Source organism: Symphodus melops (genome assembly GCF_947650265.1).
Source record: "Symphodus melops genome assembly, chromosome: 21".
Classification (NCBI taxonomy): Eukaryota; Metazoa; Chordata; class Actinopteri; order Labriformes; family Labridae; genus Symphodus; species Symphodus melops.
Genome location: NC_136711.1, coordinates 17762843 through 17788122, shown reverse-complemented (window position 1 = coordinate 17788122; position 25280 = coordinate 17762843). Strand labels below are relative to the sequence as shown.

General features: G+C 42.4%; 4 protein-coding genes across 12 annotated transcripts in view; 3 read left to right on the top strand and 1 right to left on the bottom strand.

The window, feature by feature from the left end:
* Positions 1-7928, top strand: part of wnk4a (WNK lysine deficient protein kinase 4a) — a 45435-nt gene extending 37507 nt beyond the window's left edge. For all 3 annotated transcript variants that reach the window (XM_079334011.1, XM_079334012.1, XM_079334010.1), the window contains 6 exons: positions 993-1822; positions 2071-2158; positions 5073-5712; positions 5871-6076; positions 6174-6268; positions 6363-7928. In XM_079334011.1, the coding sequence (XP_079190137.1) occupies positions 993-1822; positions 2071-2158; positions 5073-5712; positions 5871-6076; positions 6174-6268; positions 6363-6365 (1862 nt within the window). In that variant the 3' untranslated portion in view covers positions 6366-7928. The remainder of the gene's footprint in view (positions 1-992; positions 1823-2070; positions 2159-5072; positions 5713-5870; positions 6077-6173; positions 6269-6362) is intronic.
* Positions 7929-7973: 45 nt separating this feature from the next.
* coa3a (cytochrome C oxidase assembly factor 3a) lies at positions 7974-9984 on the bottom strand. Its single transcript, XM_079334017.1, has 2 exons — positions 9539-9984; positions 7974-8566 (listed from the first exon to the last, which is right to left on the bottom strand). Exons 1-2 carry the CDS (start codon positions 9732-9734, stop codon positions 8463-8465), a joined length of 300 nt encoding a protein of 99 aa, XP_079190143.1. The 5' UTR covers positions 9735-9984; the 3' UTR covers positions 7974-8462.
* A 22-nt stretch (positions 9985-10006) lies between these two features.
* cntd1 (cyclin N-terminal domain containing 1) lies at positions 10007-13767 on the top strand. The gene is made up of 7 exons (XM_079334015.1): positions 10007-10380; positions 12225-12300; positions 12398-12569; positions 12664-12826; positions 12924-13068; positions 13260-13356; positions 13546-13767. The coding sequence occupies exons 1-7, from the start codon at positions 10212-10214 to the stop codon at positions 13657-13659; spliced, it is 936 nt and encodes a 311-aa protein (XP_079190141.1). The 5' UTR covers positions 10007-10211; the 3' UTR covers positions 13660-13767.
* A 4638-nt stretch (positions 13768-18405) lies between these two features.
* The window catches only part of tanc2b (tetratricopeptide repeat, ankyrin repeat and coiled-coil containing 2b), a 146187-nt gene continuing 139312 nt past the window's right edge, over positions 18406-25280 (top strand). For 5 of the 7 annotated variants that reach the window (XM_079334006.1, XM_079334005.1, XM_079334004.1 and 2 more), the window contains exon 1: positions 18407-18902. The gene's annotated coding sequence lies outside the window, so the exon portion shown is untranslated. Of the gene's footprint in view, positions 18903-25280 lie in introns of all 7 variants that reach the window. The other 2 variants (XM_079334003.1, XM_079334001.1) reach the window with 1 other exon arrangement.

The window sequence follows — 25280 nt, the reverse complement described above, 5'->3', positions numbered from 1 at the left end:
ACGCCTTTGTTCAACTTAGAAACCAATCATTTGTACATTTTAGCAGGATTTCTGCTCCAGATGACTTGTGTTTTGGAAGAGAGCTGTTGTAAGATTCATCCAAAAGCTGAGAGAGAGGAAGAATGAATGATCTAATTTCTCTGTTGAAACCTCTGGATAATATTCCACTGACACTGAGCAGTAGGGTTGAGGTTGTTAATAAAAAATAAATAAGAACAATGACCATTTCTTGATTTTTAATCTAAATTGGATCATGACTTGCAAAACTGATGTCATGCTGCATTGAAGAGGACTTGGAAGTAGTGGTGGAGACCTTGAATTTATTTGGAAAATATTTACAGAGAGAGTAAATCAAGTGATAAGTAGGCTCATTGTCCCGTATGGTTTCATGTTATTCAACTAGTGGAGTTGCCTCCTTCTGGACATGAGAAAGAAACCAGATTTAGGACACTTCCACCAAGCAACAACCTTTTATTTAAAAAAATGAATCAAATGCAGAAGTGCGAATAAACTGCAGTACCTCAACTGTCCACCTGAGGCTGGTCCAAAATGAAGAAAACCCCAATATAGCCTATACTAAGATACCAAGGCGCGCTTCACGTTAGCTAAACTCCATTACCAACCTTCAACTCTCAGCTTCTTTCATGTTGTTTTTTTTTGTTTGTCATACGCTTTCTAAATGACGAACCAGACGAGCTAGATGTTGGGTTTTTTTTAGCAACCAAGATATAAATTTGGTTTGTATCAACTCCCCCTCTTTGACCTGTTCTAGATTTAGTGTAAGTTGCTTGGAGTTACCATTTTCAAGATGGCGACTGCCATCATCGCGTGTCATAACCAAATGCTGTTAACCTGTCGTTCGGAAGTCGTTATGGGATTCCAAAACAGATCTTCAGAAACTTCCCTGGGATTACGTTCATGTTTTATATGTTCTATGACTTCTGCGTTTACAAAACAATAACCCAAAACGGTCTCTTATCTCTGTCTTCCAGGCTCTCCACTCCACTATCAGCACCACCACAACCCTGCATCCCTTCTTCCTCACCACCAGCACTACCACCTGCCCTACATGGGCCACAGTCACTTCCCGTTTCCGTACCCGGGCTCTCCAGGTTCCCCCAAACCAGCCCTCCACCCCCCTCTCACACGTGTAGCCAGTAACCCCACCTTCCCCTCCATCCCCTCCCCTGCACCTGGTTCTCCAAGTCCTCTGAGTGAGACCCCGAGCCCTATCAGCAATGAGGGTGTCAACATGTCCCCGCCGAACCCCCAGCACCCCAACATGTGGCCCCCTCACACGCAGCCGCTGTTTTCCCTTGCAAATGTCATCTCCATGGCGATGAGCATGGCACAGTCTTTCATCCCTCCTGCGGGTCATCCGGCCCAGGGGATGCCCTCCTACCCAGGCTACCACCCACAGCTGCCTACTCACATGAACCCTCAGTCAGGTTACCCCTCCGTCTACCCCCAACATTACCAGACCTCACCAGCAGAGGCCCACTACCCTCCAGCACAGAGCAACATCTACCACAGCCCTGAGAGTATGCCCCAAGTGGACGGCTTCCCTGGTTCTCATCCCGCCTGGATGTATCAGCTTTCTCCACCCTCCATGCCCTCCACTCCTCCTCTGGCTCCTCAGGAGCTTCTACAGCAGGTCGGACTCTCCAATACAACAAGCATGACCCGGGAGGACGGTGACCCGGGTTATTTGGCCCCGTTCTCGGCACAGGTTCAAGCTCAGACTGAACCCAAATCAGATATTTCCAGTTCAAACTCCTCCTCAGATCTGTCCCCGTCTCCCCCAGAGAGCCCAGAAAACACTGTAAGAATCCTTTAGCTACTTTTTTACACTTTTCTCAAATAATAACATATACGGATGTTCCCATCTACCTTTTTCACCTTGCATGTTTTAATACAAATCATGCAGGTTTTTTGAAAATAAATTTCGAAGACATGAATTAAACAGTTCACATACAGTAAAACTTTCTTTTTAATTATGTTTGTTGCACTCTGTTTCAAGTCAAATGAACGCGTAACATAAACGCTTCTTACGTTGTTCTTCCCTTACAGTTATCATCCTTCAGCACACAAATTCGTCCCGCCATACCCGAGATGAATACCAGTACCCCAAAACCAAAAGCTTCTTCTCCTGAATCTGGTAAGATCTTAATGCAATCATTGATTTCAAATCAAACAGAAATAAAGAAAACAACAAAAGACAAAAATATGTCAAATGAGTAAAAAGGAATATTTATAAGGTAAGAATCAGAATCATCTACTCTGATCTCCTCGGTCAGCTTGTCTTTGGCCTGCTTGTACGGGTCCCCGTCTCAACTCCTGACAAAAAGACAAAACGAGGAAGGAGGAACATTAACAAGACAGGGAGGGGGATCAGTGCAGTATGGAAGCCCTAAGAGGACATGCATGTCTACATTGTATTTTACTCCGTTTTCTGTGGTATCGAGTTAATTTCTTGGTGTCTGTAGAAATAAGCTCTTGCAAAAAAAAAAACAACCGAAAATGTATGAAGTTATCATGGGAAATGGAGTTATATAAAATGTATGGACGTAAACCTGCTCAGGACTTCTTTGTTTGCTCGACTGACAAACTTATTTTGGAAATAAAAACGAGGAATTCTGTTTAAGTTGTCGTGTGGTTAAAAACTGTTTTCGTCTCCGTCACTGGACCACAAACACCTAATGTGGTGTAGCCAGGGGACTGGGAGAACTGGAAAATGACATAACTGCGTGATGTTTATGTACTGTATGTACAAAACAAACACACTGGCATGCTTGTGGTATTCACACACACACACACACACACATTTATTAGCAGACAAATATTGTACGTTTCTTCTCCCACTTCTTCATTTAATGATATTTTCGGTCCAAATACAGTCTGATGTCTCCCCGATACGTTCTCGTTTTTCACTATTTCTCTACTCCGTCTCCTTGGTGACATTATCACCCATTAATGGTGCCTGAGGAATCGTTGCGTAACCGAGTCTGGATGTAATGTTCCATTCAAAAACCAGCACAAACGGAGGTGTGATGGCGGCCCTCCCCACTGGTAATGACCAATCAGGGAGCCGCCACGCTCATTACTGGCTTCTCCTCCCACATCCACACCTGTCAGCGTTTAGAGCCCACATTCAACAGAGTCTCTGTGTTTCCGTGGGCTCTGATCCAGACACTGGGTCTGTTTGCTGTTAGAGGGACACCCAGTGGACAGACTGAGGCACTGCAGGGTTTTAAGATCCTGACATGATCAAATGGTCTGCAGATGTTTGATTTATTTATTTTTATTAAGATACTTGGTAGAGAGACCTGGTCCAGACAACAGCAGCAAAACAATATGAAAAAATGAAAATAAATCAAAACTATGACAAAGTGCAAACATAGTAATCAAATATTTTAAAATGTTGACTTCACATGTAAATGGATAAATAAGAATCTGTAGATGAATGACCTTACTGAAAAGCTTCAAGCATGAATAAAAATGATATAGAGTTTTAGGTATTTGAGGGGTCAGCTGTAAAGTCGACAAGTCGACGAGTCTGTGAAACCCCTAAAAGGTTGTCTTGTTCTTAAACAGGAGACATTATGCTGTAAAAACAGCGGCCATTATTTGTCAGAGAAGAGCACGGCTTGGGGCGCCGGTGGCCTAGTGGTTGGTGTGAACTCCATGTGTGGAGACCTGTGGCTCCTTTCCTGCATGTCTTTCCCCACTCACTGTCCATTGTCTGAAGTTGCCTCTTTCTGGAATCAATAAAAAAACATATTTTTTTTATTAAAAAGGACAGGACAGGACTTCAGTTTAGTCTGTGTTTCAAACAGGCTAACACTGTTGGTGAGCACGCAGGGAAGCTAGCTGCTGTGTGTGTGACTCAAGTCAACAACTCAATCAGCATTATCAGTGACTATCACAGCCATGAATTAAGCCTCCATTTGTCCTGAGAGATTGCTTTTTAAGAGAGAGAGAGAGAGAGAGAGAGAGAGAGAGAGAGAGAGAGAGAGAGAGAGAGAGAGAGAGAGAGAGAGAGAGAGAGAGAGAGAGAGAGAGAGAGAGAGAGACTCATTTGGAAAAGGTTGCCAAGAAACACATAATTAGATTATAATCAAAGCCGGGCAATCAGGAAAGGCTGAAGCTTTGTTCTAATGATCAATCGCATCTGAGCAGATTAAAGAGCAATCAATGTCACTGAGCTAATGATTGGCTGTCGCTCATATAGGACACCGTGCTGATTGTAGGAGCCATTTTGTGTTTCTTGATGGCATGTTATTTAGTTTGGATATTTCTTGTGTATTATTTTCCACTAGGGGGTTTACATACATATATAAGGGACAGGGTAGGGAACAGGTAGTTCTCACCACACCAGCACTCATGTTACCACCAGCAGTCAGGAAAACCACTGGAAATGGTATGTTTTGTTCTTATTTTTTATACATCAAATCACTACAATAAACCATCAAGTCAACAAGAATTACGACTGGACTATCATGACTTTGATCTGCGTAAAACTTCCTCCCTGCCTGCCTGTTAATGGCAGTCATTGGAAAGGAGGATCAAAATTGGAAAATTGTCATTACACAGATATTACAGCTTGTTTTTCATGGAAGTTAGAAGTCAGTAGAGAAAGAAACACAGCTTAAGAGAATGGATTTTTACCCGTATGATTTGTTTCTTTAGTAAAAAAAAATACTTTTCTGTAAATTTAGGAAAGGAAACGATGTCATTTAAAAACTAAAATAGTTTGTAAAAATGTACTTTGTTCATGTTTCCCCCCCAAACGATTTAATTCAGAGGACATCCAGCAATTTGTATCCTTAGAAAATGTAACTACCCTTCCTAACTTGTATTATTTATTTTTTTTGGTCAAACAGGTTTGTTGTTATTAAACTGTGTGGTCCTTTCATTGAGTAGTAAACATATAGATGTCTCATGTAATTAGTTTATATTCTAAAGGAAACTGAGCCAGCAAAACAAGTCTGCAGAATTTAAACAGTTATGTATATATACAGGTTTAAACGTGTGTTCACACTTTCTTCTTCTTTCTTTCTCTTTTTTCCCAGGAGTCCAGCCTGCTCCGGTCACTGTGGGGCGATTTCAGGTCACGCCCAGTAAGGACATCCCTGCGCCTGATGTGACAGTAGCTGCCACACCTGCTGCAACTCAGTCTGCAGACAGCGGCAGCACCCAATCAGAGAGCAGCACAGAGGAGCAGGCGGAGTCTGAGACGAGCATGGGTACCTCCCTTACTATGTCCCCTCCTCAGCCACATCCACACAGAGGGCCGGCGGGGATCAAACAGGAGGTGGACGGGCCCGCGGGATGGGCTGTGAGCCCGGAGAAACAAAATCAGGACAGAGAAGAAGACGAGGGAGAAGAAGAAGAAGATGACGAGGAGGAAGAAGAAGAAGAAGAGGGGGAGGAAGAGGTCTTAGGGGAGCGGCAGAGGATGAGGAGGAGGACGAGAAGGAGGGCGTACAGCCTGAGCCTGATGGGGACGTCGGCAGACAGCGGTCTCTCTGTGACGGCTGCAGAGTCGGAGGGGAGGCTGTGGGACGGAGGGGTGGGCAGCCCTCAGTACAGCAACGCCGTCCATCATCTGTGGATGATGATGTATAACAAGAACACTCCCTACCTGAGCACTGACGACTCAGACAGTGAGGATGAAGACATGCTGGAGGAGCTCCAGGAGCTCAGAGAGAAGTAAGTGACAGCCGCAGATACAGAGAGTAAATCAGAAAGGAAACAATGACAACTGAGCTTTTGAAACTGGAGAGAATGGATCTTAACTAGATATGACATCTGTTGCGTTAACATGTCCGAGTATTTAACCAAATCCCTTGTTTCCTTTCCCCGATCAGACACATTGCTGAGGTTCAGGCTCTGCAGGCAGCACAGAAGAGGGAGATCGAGGAGTTGTACGAGAAGATGGGGAAGATCCCCCCCCCAGGCATCGTCTCTCCTGCCGCTATGCTCTCCAGCCGAAAGCGCCGCCTGTCCAAGGGGAGCGGCTTCCCCTCGTCCCGCAGGAACAGCCTGCAGCGCCTCGACATACTGCCACTCCAGGGTGAGGAAGAAATCCACTTTTTTTCCCCTCCATTTTGTCAGGAAAATGTTTGTGCAGGAATGAGTTCTCTGAAGCTTGCACTGGGCGTTTTCCTCAGGTATCATTAGGAGAAACTCTCTCGGAGGCAGCAGCAGCGGTTCCCAGGATAAACCCAGCAAAGGTGTCACCTTTGCCACTGACATTAGTAGAATGGTGAGTGCACATTGCATCAACATTACATAGCGTTTCTCTTTTTTCCTTTGTTTAAACTCGACAATAAAGATTTTCTTTCTTCTCATTTTTCTAGTAAGAAACTCAGCCAAGCATGCTGTATTTTTTCCTACCTCATCTAAAGTGTGACTACAGTGGTCAAACCCACGCAAGAGAAGGAACACTTTTCACTGACAAACGGCTTCTCTCCGCCGGTGTTCAATTACCTCAACGTCCAAATAAAAGGGTCATCAGTGAAGCTGGATCGTCGCAGGAACTGAAACATCCAGTCGTCCGCCCTCTTTCAGTCACATCTGGAGGATTTGTTGCAGCTGTAAGCGCAGAATACCTACGATGTTGTAGGAACCTTTTGTGCTCTCTTGTTAATAAACGTTCACATCCACTGGCGCAGTCACAGAATTCTGCAAAATGTCAAATCACAGGATGTTTTTCAATGTTTGTCTGAGGGATTTGTTTCTTGTTTAACGCAGTCAAATCATATTTCAGAGTGCTGCACTGACTATGACTTTGACACAGAATAATAATAGTTACTGTTTTCTCTTCTTGTCTGACAAAGTGTATCTTTACTTGCTGTAGTTTTGTATATGAAGATGTCTCAGCACCTGCTGACTGCACAGTGAATACACTCTGATCATTGCCTTCCAGGGGCCGTAGAGAGCAAGCTAGATGCTTTGTACAGTTTGATTAAAATATATCTTTTCTGAAGTTGTTCGGACACCCGAGAAGATGACCTTCATTTCTTACGCTCAGTCTGAATTTAGTGCAACATGAAGATGTTTCTGTAAAAAAAAAAAAAAAAGTACAAAGATGTCAATGGTTCAGTAAGAAACAGGTCTGTTAGCTCAGCACTTTCTTCAGTAGAAAGACTTATTGAATCTTTTAGTCTGCATTAAATGGTAGACAATACTACAGCAGAGACATCGCTCAATTTTCTAATTAAAATTATCTCTGTATTGATTAAATGTCCAAAATCAACCTAGGTTTTAAACTACTGGCTTTCCTGTTTATTGTAAATGTGTATATAGTAGAATGCATTTTTAGTTTTAGGAGTAAACTAAACCTTAATTCTTGCTCAAGCAGATTTCCTATTTGTCCCTTGTTCCGATAGATCAAACACCTTGTGCACTTTAGTCGATTAGTCCTCGATCCCGTCACACGTGTGGAGGAGACTGTGTTCACCTGAAGGAGCGCTGATGTATATTTCCTGTTCCACCTGAAGGAGGCAGAGCGTAGTCTCCAGCTCATTTTATGATCACCGTAATGAAGATCAACCCTCCGAGATTGTTTTTTAAACTAGTGCATTATGGGGCTTTTGACAGAGATCAGTCCAAGCTGTGAATGTGTAGACGTTGCCTTATCAAATATTCACAATTCACACTGAATTTTTCCAGTAATGGAACTCCTGTAAAAAAAAAATATTTTCAAAAGTTCATAATATATTCAAAGAGGTCTCAAAATTTTGAATGTAAATATATATAATGGTATTTCTTTCTGAAGCTGCTGCTGTCCTGCCATGCTGAATCTGTGCCTTTCCCTGACAATGTCTTATTTTATATTTGTACCTTTTGAGATTTGGTGGCTCGATCAGACTCCATGTATCAAATTTTGACAAAAATAAATGCAATTGTACAGAAAAACCAAATGTTTGGTCATCTTGTGTTGATGAATAAAAAAAGAAACTTGACTGTTTATAAAATCAAATACATTATACTTTTATTTTACAAATCATCGTATCGACATGAGTATGTTTTAACAGCTTGATAATGTGTCTTCTCAGCAGTGTCGCTTCATTCCCAGCTGTTAAAGGCAACTATAGATTAGGCATCATAAACTATGCAGATAGATAGGATACTCCTCTTGCACCGACTGAATCACATAATCAGGTTTGGAAACTTATCAGAGAAGGTGTTGTAGTTCCTTCAGGGTAGCAAATTAGGGTCAGTGGATTTCTCTTTTTCATAACAAGCAAGTTCACTTAAAATAAGTCAGACACAAAGTCGGCATCAAAACCACACAGCTCCCTTTAACAATCAGGGAAAAATAAATTCCAGTGCCGTCTAAACAATAAAAATGGGCTGACCCGCCTCAGTGGCATTATAGTGTCCATGTAAGTCCATTCTCTGTTAAGTGCGGTACAGACACACAGTCCAAAAACTTGTAGGCGACACAATGCGGCTTAGTTGGCACCAGTCTTTGGTCCCTGCAGTCTCCGAAGCTTGGCTTCCTCGTCCATTTCATCCATGATCCGCTCCTGGGAGACTGAGTAAAATGTGTAGCCGTCTGGCAGGGGAGCAAGTGGTCAAGGCAAATATTTGACAAAAGAATAAGATGACATGAAGGTAAACAGAAAAAGTTAGTTTAGACATATCCATATTATCCCCCTGAATTTACAACAGCAGACATAGTAACACCAATGGCAGAAGTTTAGTCTGTAGGGAATGGAGCTTGGCACCGGAGGGTCGCTGGTACCCAAGTCCACAGGTTTAAGTCCGGTTACGGATCACTGGGAAGTATGAAGGTTGAACTGATTGGTATGGAAGTTGCTGGAGGCTTGTCAGGTGCAGAGGTGCATTGAACCCCCAACAGCTCTGGTTAGCAGCCCCACTCTGACATCCTCCCACCATATAGCTCCTGTTTGTACATGTGTGTGATTCAGGACTCTTTGTGTGAAAAGCATGTCTCACAATAATAGAAAAAAAAAAAAACATCTTTTATATCACAGTTAAATTAAATTATATTTTTAAATAAAGAAAAGTGGTCAATTGAAACTAGTCTGTGAAAAAGAGTTATAGAAACCTAAATCTTATTTGATGTTATTTACCTACCCTTGTTGTAAGTCTCCATACAACCATCCATATCTGCGTGTGTTTCTTTATATTTTGTGTAAGTACGCTTTATATGACTCTGGTGTCTCTCACCAAATTGCTTTCAAACATGTTAAGCACTTTGTATTCCATTTTAAATGTATAAAAACTGCTAGTTAAATAAGGTTGATTTAAACCATTGCTAAAACAAGCAAAAACCTGCACCTGGAACAGAAAGCTTTCTAATGAATGGGACACTTAAAGTGATATTTCAATCTTTGCACGTTTCACTCAAATAATTCTGCTGTAAATAATGTCAGAAACCTGCACAAGAAAAACCAGCCTGCAGCTTTAATCACAATGGAACTACACAGGAAACCTTTAGCCATGCTAAGCTAACGTTACGTAGTTCACCTTGTGTTTACGTCAGTGTGCAGGACAAGGATACAGATCCCCAGCACGAGCGCTCCCACGGCGAGTCCTGTCACCACGTTTCGTGTCCGCAGCTGCTGCGTTTTCTTCTTCCACTGCTGAAGCTCGACCTGTCGGATGAAGTGCATTTGTTCCGCAGAGAGACCCGCTTTAGTCGGGTCTATCCTGGTTGCAAAGGGAGCGTTGGGTCCTTTCGGCGTCTTGTCAGCCATGTCTGCTCAGCTGCTGTGTAGAGAGAGGCTGGTCGCAGGAAGTATACGTAAAACAACGAACACTACGGTGGCCCGGAAGGTCTAACTGAACACATATTTCATAATTCACCCAAAACATTCCTACACGTATTTCATGATTGCCAAACACATTCCTAGATAAGAAAAAAAATAATCCTTAGACTCAAGAGTCCTACGGTGGCCGGTAGAGGTTTAATGCTAGTGCTATGATTTTATTTTCCTTTTATTATGCTACAAGGTGTATGATGAATGTGTATTAACCGCAGTAAAGTGAGAAACATTGGGTAAATAGCGCCATCTTCTGGACGAATAACGAACAGAAACAGCTGTTAACAAAAGTGTCCAATCCTTGAATAGTAATAATAATAATAATAATATATTCCGTAGTTTGAAACGTTAATATTTCTGCTTTCAGAGGGAAAACCGTTGGTTAGCTTCAGAGCGTTAGCTTTAGCACAAATGGCGAAACGGTTCTTGTCTTCATCGAAACACAAAATAAGTTACAAGTTTCGAGAAGCTTCTTTCGACCTGCTCAGTGATTTTCTAATTAATCTGAACAAAAGAAACAAAGACAACATTACAAATGTATCAAAGTGCAGCGGAACTTTCAAGAACAAGAAACTAATGGGTAAGTTAATGATATTTCACATAGCCTGGCTTAACGCTTCATATTTATGTATTTTAATTTTATTAGTTTTCAAAAAACATGTTAATATTTATTCATGCAATTATGACACTAATTGCGCTCTGACGTTACTAAATTCGGATATTTAATTTTTTTTATTCAGTTTTTTAATTGCATAACGAACAAACGGTAAAATTAATTTTAAACTGGAGTTTAAAATATTGAATCAGTTATGTGACAAAATGCACTTTTTTTTATATCTGCTGGGAAAGCCTTTTAATAATCGCGCAACAGCTACATGTTTTCATACAATATCCAAGTGAGCCTGTTACACTGTTCAATATGTTCTTAATTTTCTTATTACACAAACAGCTGTGACAATTAGAACCCCTTTACAACTGGATCAGGCTTCTTCCCCCTTATGAATTAATGAAGTTATACCATGTAAGTATTTTATTGCTACAGGTCTTCAAACTATAGTGTGAATTACTAACACTACTGACACAGAGAAACCCTAACTAACATATCCAGCAACATGCAGCGATGAAGTGACAACATGAGAATGAATAGACAGACACAGGTGAGGACAATCAGGCCAATGAAGACAGGAGGGAAACACACACAGATACAGGAGTAAAATACAAGAAACACTGGGGAGACTACAAACTAAATCATGAAACACTGAAGACACCAAGAACTGAAGAATATAACAAAATCAAACGAGCACATAAAGAAACACCAGGATGAAAATAATAAAAAGATGAAACTAGAAAACACACAAGAGAAACACTAAGATCAGAAATGACAAAATAAGGTTTGTATATGTGTGTTATCACAGTTTGCTGCAGTTTTAATAATTGAACACTTGGATTGAGTGAACGGCACAGTATTATATCTGAATGGTCCACTAAGCCTCGCTGTGCTCTACCCTGTCATTACTGATGTCTTTCTTTCACCTGGATGTGTGAGCCTTGTTGTTGTTGAGGCTAAACTAGTGGAGGGAGTCTCGCAGCTGTCAGGAGCAGTACATGGAGAGCAGTGAACAACTTTGGACCAACATCGATTTGTTGCCTTGTATTAACAGCTTCAAAACAATGACGGTAGTTAAGATACATTTACAGGGAAAGGTCTGTTATAGTACAAGTTCTATTCTTTAACTCTTGTTTGCAGGTGTTTGTGCTGCTGGCTCAACACATCATATAGGCGATAAATACCTTCATTTCTTTCAAAGTGACTGGTGGGCAGAGGAATAAGCTGTCCAGTAAAGTTGCAGTAATGCAACATTTTGATAATTGGGTGGCGTTGAGAACTCATCATGGTTGTGATTCAGTGTTTGCCGTTCTTGCACGGCTGTGATCTGATCGAGAGGAAGACGATCAGAAAATGAACAAACTAAAAGTGTGGCTCTTATGATTTCAGAAGTATTTTATTTCCTGCCGTCGCCGGCCTTGTGTGTCTATTCTGTAGGATGATTTGTACTTCGATCGATGATCAAATATGTTACAACAAATATGAACAACTTCAACCAAATGTGACGTAAACTAGACTCAAGATGACGGGCTCAAAAGATGAACAGCAATAATCTAAAGATAGTTTGAGACTAATGGCTCATACAGCATTAAACATTTAACATAACAACAGAATATCAGACTATGTTTCACCCCCCCCCCCCCACACACACACACCTTTTAATGTATGCATGATAATGCATTTAAATTGCTTCCTGTTCATGTATGTTTTAAACCTCTTTCAACTCCGTCTAGTCATGCAGAGCTCATGTTTCCACTTTGAAAAATGCTGTATATATATGTTTGTATTTGGTTCTCTTCATTGCTTTATGTGGATAGAATACATCTTCCTGATAACTAAAGAACTGAGGCTTGATCCACTGGCTGGATACCATGCCATTGAATTACTTCAAAGGTAAGAAGGAGATGCACGTTTGTCTGTCTCTGCTACACGCTGTGTAGTATTGGTTTATCTGTGAATAATTACCCCCCCCCCCCCCCCCCCACTCCAGGTTCATGGAAAAGCACCTGACGGATTTGTTCAGCACACGCACACCTGAAGGCGCGGCTGCAGATCCACCGAGAAGTTACGAGGGAGCCGTGTTTGACAAGCTCAAAGACAAGTTCCCTCTCATCATCTTCTCCTGTGTGCAACTAGCAAGCAAAATGTCTCTGCACAGTCATGTAAGTTCTGCACGTCTCCCACCTGACGCTGTTCAATACCTCTGTAGTAAAAAAGAAAAAGAAAACGGCAGTCACTTTCTCAAACATTTTCCAGATGATCGACACCAGCACTGCTGTTCGTTTCCTGCATTCAGCGGGCCTCAGTGTTTCTAAGGAGGCTGTCCTGGATTCAGAGCTGCTGGTCTTAAAAGGACTTGATTTCAGACTTAATGCCCCTAACCCGCTGACATACGTGGAGATCCTCCTGGAAGTGTTGGGTAAGCAGAACATGGCTAACATGAAGGCAAACATTGATGACGCTGAATGTGCTGAGTAGCTGTAGCAGACTTTTCATTGTGGATGAAACTTCCACAGGACACAATGAGCCGTCTGCCCCTGTGGATCATCTGTACCCGCTGTGCCACCACGTTCTCCAGTTCGTCAGCCTTCAGAGGACCGCCGTCTATGACTCCTTGTTAGCGACTACCGTTCAGTGGGGCAGCCCGTCCACAGAACACAGGTATAATGTTCCTCTTAAAGGCACTATTCTTATTTTTTGGCAACAGGTGGTCAAAGTGAAGAGGGGAGATGCTGCTGACCTGAGTTGTGTTACTGTTTCTTATGGTTTATACATATTATATTGTTTTTTTTTGCTGCTTTGTAATATTTACCGTGTCTGCTTAATCACACAATGAACCCTTTGCTAAACAGAGAGAAGTTTGTGACAGTGACCGAAGACTACATGCTCCTCGGCGTTTGTGTCATCGCCGTGGCAACATTCGTCCTCTATGTCAGGAAATACGAACAGGTGAAACGCTCGACTTTTTACCCCTTCCTAAATCTCGCCTACATCGCCGCCACTCACGTTCAACATTTCAGACAATATGCAGCCATGTTAAAGTAAATCAGCCTCCAGTGGAAGTGCGATCTCAACCTGTCACCATGCCTTCTACACAAACGTCTTGGAGTGATCTCAGCTTTCTTCAATTCGCTGCAGGTGGTGGAGGAACTGAGTCACATCACAGGAATCTCACCGAAGAGCATCAAGGATCTTGCTCGTGTGACACTGAAGCACATTGTCGGGGCCAGTTCTCCTGAAACATTTACTTGACATTGCCTCGTGCTGCATTATTATCCCACTGTTGAATGTCCACTTTATTTTGTAGTTGTGAAGTTGGTGCAGACATGTTACTTTGATTAAAACAAGCAGCTTGTGTTTTGATTTTTGAATTGTATCATCTACACTCACTCACGTCCTTGCTCCACACAGGTTCTTGTTTTTCATGCCGTGTAACTTTGATTCCTTTCTGAACATCGCCCTCCCTCTCTCTCTCGTCTCTGAAGCTCGGGGAGATTGCGACACGTCTGTCAGCTGCAAGAGGCACCACTCTATTGATGACACGAGGATGCCCTTTTTCTTCCTCAAAGAGAGAAGTGAGACTGTATCTATCAGTACGAACAGATGCTTCACCTGAAACTGAAGTACTTATTTATGTAAGTGAAAGACTGCCGGCTACGTAGGATATGTGAGAGGTTTGCAGAGGCCGAGCTTGACGGAGAAAACGTCCTTGGTAAAGCGATCAAGTCACTTAGTCTTTGTGTATCCTGCCTGGAGGCTGATGACTCATCATCTTCCTCTTCCTGTTCAGATTCACCGGACAGTGTATAGAATGTGGAAAGATGTTAGACACAGGCGATGCCTCTCAGGAAGTTATCCTGAGCCTGGACGAGCCTCACAGTGTTTGTTTTGTTGTGAGGTGTCTCATCTTGTTCTCGCTCCTCGGGATGTCTTGGCTTTGTGTTTGTGTTCCTGCTACCCCATGGGTGGATCCATCGAATACTCTCACATGCTCTGACCTGAGCTTCTTGTGATACTTTGCAGGGTGTGCTGACTTGCCTTGGGAAAGGAGATGCAACAACAACAAAAAAAAAAAGAGAAGCTGTGGTCTAAATTATAGACTTAAAGAAACCATATATATTGGTTTGCAAAAAAAAACAGATCAGGTATGAAGTTACAGAAAAATGTTCTACAGAAGCAAATCAATATTTCTTTAAGCACACCAGGTGGTGAGAAAACTGGCCAGTAGCATCCTGCCTCAGCCTGCCCAGCAAATCCTAGAAATGGTGCATCTGGATGCCAGGGGCGGCTTCCCTCTGTGGGGAATCTTTGAAGTCCTTGCTGAATCTGGAGTTATGCTCTGGGTTGCACTGGAGAGAATTTGAAGGCAGGACACTGAGCCTTTATTCCACGGCTCTCCGGCTCCATTGAAGCACATTTCTCAGAGCTGCAGGGGGATGACTGCAGGGGGGGCAGGCAGAGAGGTTTTGGAGGGTCTTGGAAAGCTTTGAAAAGGGAAGTTGGATAGCGGGTATGTTCTACAACTGGTGGACTTTCACATTCTATATGAAATGTGTTACAAATGGTTTCCTTCAGGGACGTTTCTGCAGCTGACTGGGAGAGTGTTGAGAAAGTCTGCATTTAAGGAATCTCTGGTTTCATCTCCGTCTTGTCCTCTCTCTCCAAACTTTGATCCAGGATTTTCACCGAGCACAGATTAAAGAGACAATGAGACGGGAGACAGCTGGATAAATGTTTTCTGTCAAACCATTCTGCAACTGTCAGTACATCACAATCCAAATCATGTTGTTTTCTTTCTTCCCCCGACTGAGATTTTCAACACGCTGCCCCCCTTGAATTTGAGATGAAAATTCTAAAACCCAAAGTTACAACACAGCAGGTCGGTATAGTGTAGTGTAGAAGTATATTGTTATGCTCATATACAAACAGGTGTGAAATAAACCTGGGAAAACCAAGGCTGCAGCAAGGGGTAACACCAGTATCCACTGTCAGGTGTTTGGTTTGTGTTGGAGGTAATGCTACAACCTCAGACATGATATGCACAAGCTGTTATGATGCGACGCCTGTTTTAACCTTATGAAAAACACTTCCTTTTTGCATTCATCATCATATTAGCTGCATAGCATTTGACATTTGAAATCAACTGAACATTGAAGACAAAACAGCAAGGTCACTATTGATTTGTGTAGAAATCAAAAATAACAAATGTTTTTATTTAATGTAGCTTTTTTGTTTCTTTATGGTTTTGTATTTACATCTGCACAACGCTTGTTTTCGCTCTGTGTATCAATCAATCATTATTTGTTCAGTGTTGTCTCGAGACGCTTTACGAAACAGCATGTGGGACAACATGCAGGCAGGATTTCTGCTTCGTAATGCTCACGTTCCTGTTGTCAACACCAGCGGTGATTCGAGGATCTGTGTGGGGCCCTGTAGGCAAAAGTTATTTCAGAGGTCCTCCTCCCACTGGTGCTTAGCAGGTCAACCAGAGTGAATGCAGCCAGATGGGGCCCCCTGAGGGAGGTTTTCTACTGTCATTGCAAAATTAGCACATTTTGGGTCGCCGCTTCGGTCCAACGTTTCTCAGCCCTCTGGTCTGGAAGCAGTTGTCTGTCTTGCCTGGTCCACCCTTTTATTGCCACTCAGGTGGAGATGGCAGCAGGCCGTGCGTGAAAGAGGACGCCGATGGTTATGGAGTGTAGACAGTCCGATGGTGGCGGCTGGGCAGAATAAGTCAACCTCTCTTGCTATTTGGACTCAAGATGGCGATGCAACGGATGTTAGCCTTGGTATGTTGTTGCACATTTTCAATTAAAAAAAACAAACATGTAAACCTCTCTGTAGTCTCACAGTCTGACAGAAAATTTCATGTTAGAGTGGTTTCGAAGACACTGACTGCCATCCCACATGTAGCTGTGCCACAAAAGGTTGAGCCCCGATAGATTAGCACAAGATCCAGGGCCAGGATTCATCGAGTTGCTCTTTGACTTCTCTGGCTCCCCACAACTCTGCTGATCTCCTCACAATCTTCTGTAAGGCTCCATTAATCTCACCTCCCCTCGCTGTCTGTCTGAGGCAGATCGAGCTGCACGCTCACCTTTTACTGTTTCTTCATTTTTTATTTTCACGCAGAAGAAAAAGTACAAGGGAAGACGGAGGATTCTCTGGTGGGATTTATTCCAACGCCAGTGGAAGCATGCAGGTTTTGCAGAGGTTGGAGGGGCTCGACTGCGACCACGTCGTCCATCACACTCACACTGACAGGAACTCTGCACCACAACCAGTTTCCAGGGCCTCCCTCAGGTATTTCTCATTACCATTTGCAGAGAGGAAACCTTTTAAATTACAAATATGTCCTCTGGTGGGTTTCTTACAGTGTGTCTGCCAGCTGTGGGATATATTTAGTTACATCACTCTCAAGCTGAGTTGTATGATGTTGGTTTGTCTTAATCTTGGAAAATGTCAACCGTGGAAGCAAAGGATTACATTCTCTCTGACACACTGGTGAACATACAGTAGGGTTCACCGTACAACAGGTCAACTTAATAGAAGACATTTTACAGCCTGTGACAAAGGTGAAAGCTTCACTTCAGAGATATGACATCTTGCGTTGTATAAAATCAACCCAAATAAGGAGAAAAGGAGTTGATGATTTGACAGGGGAAGAAAAGCTTCAACAGAGTTTTCTTGATAGCTCTGTGCAGACCAACCAGAGGGAAAACAGTCCTGTGAAAATGTAGGTTCAAAACAATTTCAAATAGTTTGTTGATAAGAAAAAAATCTTAAAATCAAACAAACTCACATGCCATCTGAAGGCGAAATGTCCCCAGACTTAAACTGGAAAAAGCTGAATAAAGTGACCCAACCGTCTACAATGAAGAATTCTATATCAACAAATCTATCGCATTAGTGGTTAGGAATGAATCATGATTCATAAGACTTTAAGTAGATTAGAGGTAATGCCTGATAAGCACATTATAATTAACTTAATAATCATTGAATCAGCACTTGTGTGAGGGTAAGTAAAAAAGCATTTAAAAAAAATAAATAACCAACAATCATTTTGACCAAATTTAAACAGTATAATTGTTCACAATACATATAAATAAACATGTTTTTTTTCCCTTTAAATGAGCCTTTCAGCACAAACATGTACAGTTAAATTTTGATAAATTAATGTAATGCCTCTGGTCAGCTGAGAGCCATTTACGCCCCAATCGAGCAATGTGTGTATTTAACTTCCCCCTATACAGTTGTCCCTGATTGTAATTCTGGCTGATAGGCCTGTAATTGTATTGACTGATTATGGAAGAGGTCAGGATAAATGTCTCTTTCTGGCCACCCTTTTGTCCATCTATCATTCCAAAAGTCAAATGCCATGATCTGCAGGGGAGAGGAATTGAAGTTTGATTGGCATCGACCTTGTTTCTCTTGCATAATTATGAATGATTTAGGTATTAGTGCCTTCTTTCATCATAAATAATTCATCAAGCCCGCCCTCCACCCCCACTGTATCTTTGCTCCTCTGCTCCTTCTGCTCGCCTGGGATCTCAGCTGTGTCAAGCTGGTCGAAGAAAACCGATTAATACCGGATATTGATACCACTGCAACGAAAAATAGAAGTCCAAGGCATGCAATATTGGGTTATTTCTTTAATATTTACCCAAGAGTCCAGGTTATTTACTGTTAAAAAAAAAATCTGAAATAGCCTATTTGTCAGACAGTGTCAACTCCTCCTTTGCGCCTTTACGAGACACCATAATGATCCAAGAAACTTCCGTTATATTCTGTTATTTAAAAACATGCTATTTATAAAAAACGTCGAAAATGTGCACAGCCTTACAGGAAATATAGGAGGGATTTTGAATTAAAATGAAATAAAATGAAAACTATACTAAATACTATATATTTTAGGTTAATAGTATTTTTGGTGAGTAATATTTTTGTAAGTGTTCGGTCGTTTTGTACCACGTCCCGCGTTAGTGTTTTTATTTTGAAAAGACCCACCGGAAGTGTCGTGTTCGATGGTTTTCGCGAACTTTCCCCAGTGATTGGCAGGTCAGCGCTCCATGTTGCGGCGCTGCGTGGCACTGGGCACTGACTGGCTCTTACTGCAGCGCACACACATGCCTGTAGTTGTGAATGGCCCCCCCCACCGACACTTGGCAGCACACTTGGCGGGCGGGAAGTCACTGTCAGTCCGGGCACTTCTTACCTGCTGCCTGCTGCAGACCGAGGTTGCGCAGCGGTACACCCATGGGTGTCGCTACTGTGACCGTCTTGATTGCTGAGCGTTGCCGCTTTTGATCCGTGCAGCTATTTTCAGAGTCAGTCTAACTCGCGCGAGCTATTCCGAACGTGCGTCCTGCTCGCGCTGTCAGGATTGAGGAGCCGCACGGAGCGCTGCAGCAGACCCGGACCCGGAGCGAGCAGGAGAGGCACGGATGTGATGCCAAAGCCGGACCAAAAAAAATAAAGGTTCAAGCCTGGGAAAGGTAACCTGTCCACTTCTTTTTAATTTTTTTAAAACACTTCCTTTATTTTCTCACCTGCTCCTTTTAGCATTTGAAAATAAAGTTGATTATACAGTAGCGAGCTGTCATTGTCTTGCAGCAGCTCATATAACCTATAACGCTCATATCCTGGCTGGCTGCTTGTAGTCAAAACCCAGCCAGCCAGCTAAGCCTATAAACACCCCCAGCAGTGTTTAATGAGATTGACTTAGCTGGTCTTATTGTACACAATTACACTTTTTGTATCTGCAGATTGCAACATGTATAATGTATTTACAACTAATGTATAGTACAGACTTCAACATATGAACATTTATTTTTCTCTAACGTTACACTGATTATTATTATTTATTGTATTCATACATTTGATTTAAAGGCCAAAAAGTCTGCCACAAAATTGTGTTGGATTTAAATCGGGTGTCTTGTGTCTAACATGTTTATTGGATTTAAAGGTCGTAATGCATCTGTTTGTTCTCAGATCAAAAGGCATGTTGGCTCCAAATGCAAACTGAGCCTACATGATGTGCTTTGTGTGCAACTTACAGCATGTTCAACGCATACAGTTTGAAGGTATAGGGGGGGGGGGGGGGGGGGGTTACCCACCTAGACAACAAGCCATCCATGAAGAAAAGAGGTTTATATGGAAGAAGCTGTTCTTACTTGTTCAATGGCTTCAGGCCAGAACCTGCCTCACTCTGCATAGCCTATTATCTGACATCTGGTCCTCCTCGACAGCGACTTATGTGGTAATAGTATGTTTCAACAAAGGCTGTTAATCTCTGTAATGCCTGTTGTTTGGAAGGGGAAAATGCTTATTTCCCTTTGATCACAATCAACACGGTATATATGGTGGAGACTGAGTCGACTTTAGATCGGGGATGTTGCCGTTTGTTGAAGATGTTTTGTATTTCGGTTATGTGTTTAGGATTAGACGAGGTGCAGATTTGTAAACCTGTCATGGGGAGAAATGTGATTTTTTAGGGCGTAGCACGCAAACACTGTTACTGCTGTGATAAAGCCTTTTTCAGACAAATAGGTCTGCAGACTGGTTAAGATTTGGGTTCCAGTACTCATGGTTTTTGTATGAGGCTGGCGGGGATTGCTGTCTCGCAGTACTTCTTTTTTTTTTTTTTAATTCATCATTCAAGTTCTTGGTTGTCAGCTCGGCTCGGCGTAGATAAAAGACAGTCATCCTCAAAGCGTTCTCTCTCTCTCTCTCTCTCTCTCTCCTCACAGCAATGACACGCGCTTGTTCTGCTTCTCTCCCGCTACCACCACTCCTGACACACATCTGGGAGTTCACAGCGTGGAGGTTTTCCATTATGAGATCACTGTGTTTTTCTTTTTCACTCGACCAACCCTAAACTTTTTTTTGTCTTTCAGTGCTTATCGCTCTCTGCTCACGGTTAGGGATGGGGGGGGGAGGTGGTGTTGGTGGTGTTGGGGGGGGGGGGTGCAGTGACAAGGCCTTGTTTTTTCCACAGTCTAAGCCAACACAGTCCCTCCTGTCACGCTCACTGACAGGCCAGAGGTCAAGACAAAAAAGATTCTGCTTGGAGAGAGTGGGTGAAGGCTTTCTGTGGAGCTGAAGCTGACACAGTCTTTTTTATAAATGTTCAATATGAATAAAACATGCCTGAAATCTTTGAATCAAAACTAACGCCACAAGGAAGACACTTTAAATCCACCCTGTCAGGATTGCAATCGAGTAGAAGAGGCTGATCATTAAGAGCAAAGGTCACTTTCTGTATTTTAACATCGATTATGCAGCAACGTCAGAAAGAAAATCTCAGTTTGCGTCTCAGCGAACCATCCATGCTGCATGCCATTAACAAAAAAGCTGCTTGTATATCCTGAATAATAAGATTTTTGTTGGTTTTGTTGGTTGGTATCTGTTTAGGTATCTGTTGGAGTCGTTGATTTTCAGTTTGCTCCCAGCCTCGCTCTTTGTAAAGAGACAAAACCATCAAAGTGAAATTTCCAGAACAGTTTGACGGAAGAACGTGACATCGTCTGGTGTTTGTTTCCACCTTCTAACACTCGATCTTTCTCTTTTTGTTTAGTTTAGCATAACCAGGTTTGTTCCCTCACACATCACATGTTTGTGTAACTATGGCAACGGAGGTCTCCTAACCTTTGAAAAAAAGCCAGTCATTTAAACCCAGACTATGACCTAAATCTAAGCTTAAAGCCAAATGTTTTTGAATCGAAACCAAAGCTCTCTGTTGCGAGCTCATAAAACCTGATGTATTATTCTGCAGTGATCCGGAGCTCAGACAAACAAGATGCTGCTGTGGATCAGCGCATGAGTGCAGAGGGCATAAACAGAAACATACTGCGTTTCATTTGGAGGTTGTTAGAACAAACAAAGAATGAACAGTTGTTATCAGTTAGCTGTAACCGAATTCAGCCACAAGGTTTCATTTTTAACTCACGATGTGAAACTCTTTGTTTTGACGAGCGAACCTCGGCTATCGTTCTTTTCATTTGATATGCTGAAGTTTTTACTCATCCTTTAAAATGCTGAGGTCAGAAACCTGCTGAAGAATTCTCGATGGAACAGACAGGTGTGTACATAAGGCGCCATGTTTGATTCTCCCCTGTTTGTTCTGTCCGGGCAGAAACATGAAGCATCTGTGCGCTGAGAAGAAACACGCTGCATGTCTGTCCTGTCTCCATGACAACAGGTCTGTTGACAAAGGCCGCTGTATGACCGACACTGCTCCATTACTTTTGCATGTTTTGATAGTATATATAATTTAAAAAGGAAAAGTTTGAGTGGAGTCCAATCTTAATTTGGGAAGAATCAGTAGATAGACTTTTAATGAGGAAATCACATTCAGTGTGTTGAAAACAGTCGATTGTTAGAGTCAGATAAAGCCGACCCTCTGAAGTTTTTCTTTAAAAGTCGCCAGCAGCTCTTTCGAGACAGTTTTATAAAACTTGTCGGAGTTATAAATATATATATCTCAGGCGACACTTCGTGTTCTTTTCAAGTGGTTCGAGTTCATTTAGAGACCTCAAGAGCGCTTTACTGCCTTTTGAGATATTGAGACTTCGGTTGTTAAAATGACTTAAACCACTTTGTTTGTTTCGCAGGTCTGACTAAGGCTTTATGTCGAATCGGCTCTGAAAGTGTGCGATTGTTCCAGTTCAGGTAGTCAAACTTCTCTGTCCTGTGATTCTCTTCGACACCTCGTGTTTTACGATGAGACTATCTCTGACACAACATTTCAAAAGGACTAAAAGCTCTCCATCCAGATTTTGAAGCAAAAGCTGCTGAGAGTAAAAAAAGAGTGAAAGCTGTTTAAAGTGCACAGAGAAGAAGCAACGTTTAACTTCCAGGTGCTGCTTAGACTGTGCGAGCGACTGCGTGCAACGTTTAGTGAATAAAAAACGTGAAACGATGACACATGCAGCATTTGGTGCCGAGGATGTCACGTCATTTGGTTTGCTTTTGAAACTGGCATCAATATTGTTTAATTTTTACAAGTACAATATCAGTTTTTAATAACTGACAAATAGAGACGTGATCGAGTATCAGTATCTGTCTGTCTGACATCGAGAACGCTCTCACTGTCTCACTTTGAAGACGTTCAGGCTGACCTGTAAGAAGTGTCCCCAAATCGTCTCCATGACAACGTTTGGATGACATGGAACAGCTCTCTCTATAGAGCACAACTCTTGCACTTTATTTAACTTGTAAAACCTTCCAGGTGTTTCTGCTTCCTGTTTGAATATGAAGCCAGCTCAAAGTTCACATCTCTTTGGACTCATTTGAGTTTTTAATGCATTTTTCATTTATCGTCTTTTTGATCTTGCAGTTAGAAATGCAATGCCAGCTGTGTGCATGCTTACATAATACCAACAATAACAATATTTATTAGGATTAAAAAAACTGAATTGATATCTGTTCATATGTCTCGGATTCAGAAATTGAGAAAAAGTGGAGCGATGCATCTATTCAGCTTTAAACCATGGAAACCAGGAGACGTGAGTGGAAACCATGAATGTACTGTGGTATAAATAGTGTGATCATCAGTTCAGAAAAGAACACGGTGCAAAGGGAGCTGAAATTGATATTTTGATCATAATTTATTTCCTTCTTGGTCAGTAAGTCAATTCGAAGCCCCGAGAGTGGGAGGGCAGTCATATTAGAAAAGCAAGGCGAAGGAGAACACGGCAATAACGTTTTACACTGTGTGCTGGTGGAAAGACGTTCTGCTTCTCAGAGACAAAGACAGAAGCAGCAGATACGTGTGTGTGTGATGCTTGGAAATCTGAGGATAGAGATGTATTCCTGGTAGCCTGTAAAACTCTGTGAAATTGCCTCATTTGGAGGAGACGCTGGTGCACTGAACTCCGATAATGAGGGACAGATTCTCCCCAGGCGTGTCCCTCATTTTCTGTGTGGCCCTTTGATTATGTAATAATGATGCGAAAAGGCGTCTTCTCCGCGCCTCATTCTTTCTTGTTAGCGAGCGGAAGCGGGGAGTAAGCCGGGGACGTTTCATCTCGGGCTGGCGTCGAGCTCTTGCTTAGCTCCCTTTTGTCTCCGTTGCTGCTGGAAGTCGGTGACATTTATTGAGCGTTTCTCACCTACTTGTACCGACGCTGCCTTTGACTAGGCGGAGACGATTTTGATGCTGGTGTCAGGAAACATGCCCTCCGTTACTGCAGTTGAGTCTGAAACAACAGAGGTGGTTCTGGGGGATTATTTTTCACAAACACCACTTCACATAGCCGTCTGTGGGTTTGTTACTGCAGGAGAGTGCTTTCAACAAAAACCACAACGACTGCGCCGTAGTACTTTTAATATATGAGCTTTTCGCATGGGAGAGGTTTACAGTATGATTTCAAAAAAACAAGTCCAACCAAAATGAATTCTAAGGAAGCTGCTGGTGAGACTGTTTTGTATTCGTGTACATGTTGTTGCCTGCTTTTTCTTCAAAGGAGACAAAAATACACCTTAAAGAAGAATCCAGCGGCTCGACAGAAATCCAGCCAGCGGATCAAAGCGTTTTAGTGTTTTTCGCCCGCGATGTACAAGGGAGGCTATTATGATACGTCGGCCCGGTTGCAGTTTCACAACAATAAGAGAGAGCAGAGCATCAATAGATTATAAACTTGTGTTGGAGTCGGCCTGCTTTTCACATCGTCACTTTTTGCCTCTGGCAGGCGCCTTCGTTCAGTCGCAAATGAGAGATTTTTAAAGTAGTGGGGCAGCGATTACTCCAGCAAGGTTTGTAATAAGAACGACTTTATGAAATCAAACGGGCAGATGGAGATTTATTGTATCTTTTATTGATACTCTCATCTGCTGCAGACTCTCATCTGCTCATTAACTAATGACTGATATCATTCACTACGAATCTGAGCTTTTTTCTTTTTTTGTACTATAAATCTTTTAGTCTATTTAAGCGGTGGGACAAAACATCCATATGCCAGTATGTCATCTGGATTTCAGTTTGAAAAAACCCCCAAAAAAGGCATTCGAATTTTAACCTGTGTCGATACTCCATGACTCCTTACAGTGGACCTTGTAACATGAATGAGAGTAACGTAAACGACATGTCATTGAATGGAGAGGATGCTGAGCGTGGGATTAGGGTCGGCTCACTCGGACTTGCTGCGGAGTCGGAGTGAATAATAACCTTACATTTAATAAGCTGAAAGTAGGAATGCTTTTGCCTGACAAATCAACAAGTCAAATAATTGATTCTCGAAATATTCTGCAATGAACGTTGGGGTTGATTAATAGACGATGCATTGCAGCTCCGAACATTATAAACAAACATTTTCCTCTGCTGCGCCGTGTGCCAAACATCTACAACTACTAACCATTAACAGTGCTAATCGAGACTTTAAAAAGCATCCAAATGGCACTTCTTTGGCATGACAGCGTGGACGTATAGCATGATCTTAAAGAAGCTAATAAGGAGTGAAAGAAGCTGACACACGGCAGCGTGCTCATATTGATGTATTGGTGTGATGGTGGACTGAGAGCAGCAGCCTGTTCTTGCTGAGTCTGGGTTGTGTGGGAAGTCATTTCTTCCCATTTCCCCATAGTTTGCTCCGACATATTTCATATTGGCAGTTACTGCTGCGACTGGAGTCTTTGAGCGTATTGCTGCATTGCAGCTTTAATGAAATCAAGTTAATCACTTCTCTGTGGACGAGAGGAAGTGTAACATGTATCCTTTTATGCGTGCTACAGCTAACATTACATGACATTACCTGATTCTGCCAAGATGACTTGGCTGTTAGATAACAAAGATTGGCTATGCGGCTGTATCCAATCAGTCTGCCACTCAAAGTTTCCTCCGGGGAGCTGAGGATCCCTGTTAGCCTATTAGGCAG

What these genes read in the sequence shown, in the direction of transcription:
- cntd1 (XM_079334015.1), top strand. Translation starts at nt 10,212, where the DNA reads ATGGCGAAACGGTTCTTGTCTTCATCGAAACACAAAATAAGTTACAAG. An exon ending in AAATGTCTCTGCACAGTCAT is followed by an intron (nt 12,570 to 12,663) that starts GTAAGTTCTGCA and finishes AACATTTTCCAG; the next exon opens with ATGATCGACACCAGCACTGC. An exon ending in ATGTCAGGAAATACGAACAG is followed by an intron (nt 13,357 to 13,545) that starts GTGAAACGCTCG and finishes AATTCGCTGCAG; the next exon opens with GTGGTGGAGGAACTGAGTCA.
- coa3a (XM_079334017.1), bottom strand. Translation starts at nt 9,734, where the DNA reads ATGGCTGACAAGACGCCGAAAGGACCCAACGCTCCCTTTGCAACCAGG. An exon ending in AGCGCTCGTGCTGGGGATCT is followed by an intron (nt 8,567 to 9,538) that starts GTATCCTTGTCC and finishes CTCCCCTGCCAG; the next exon opens with ACGGCTACACATTTTACTCA.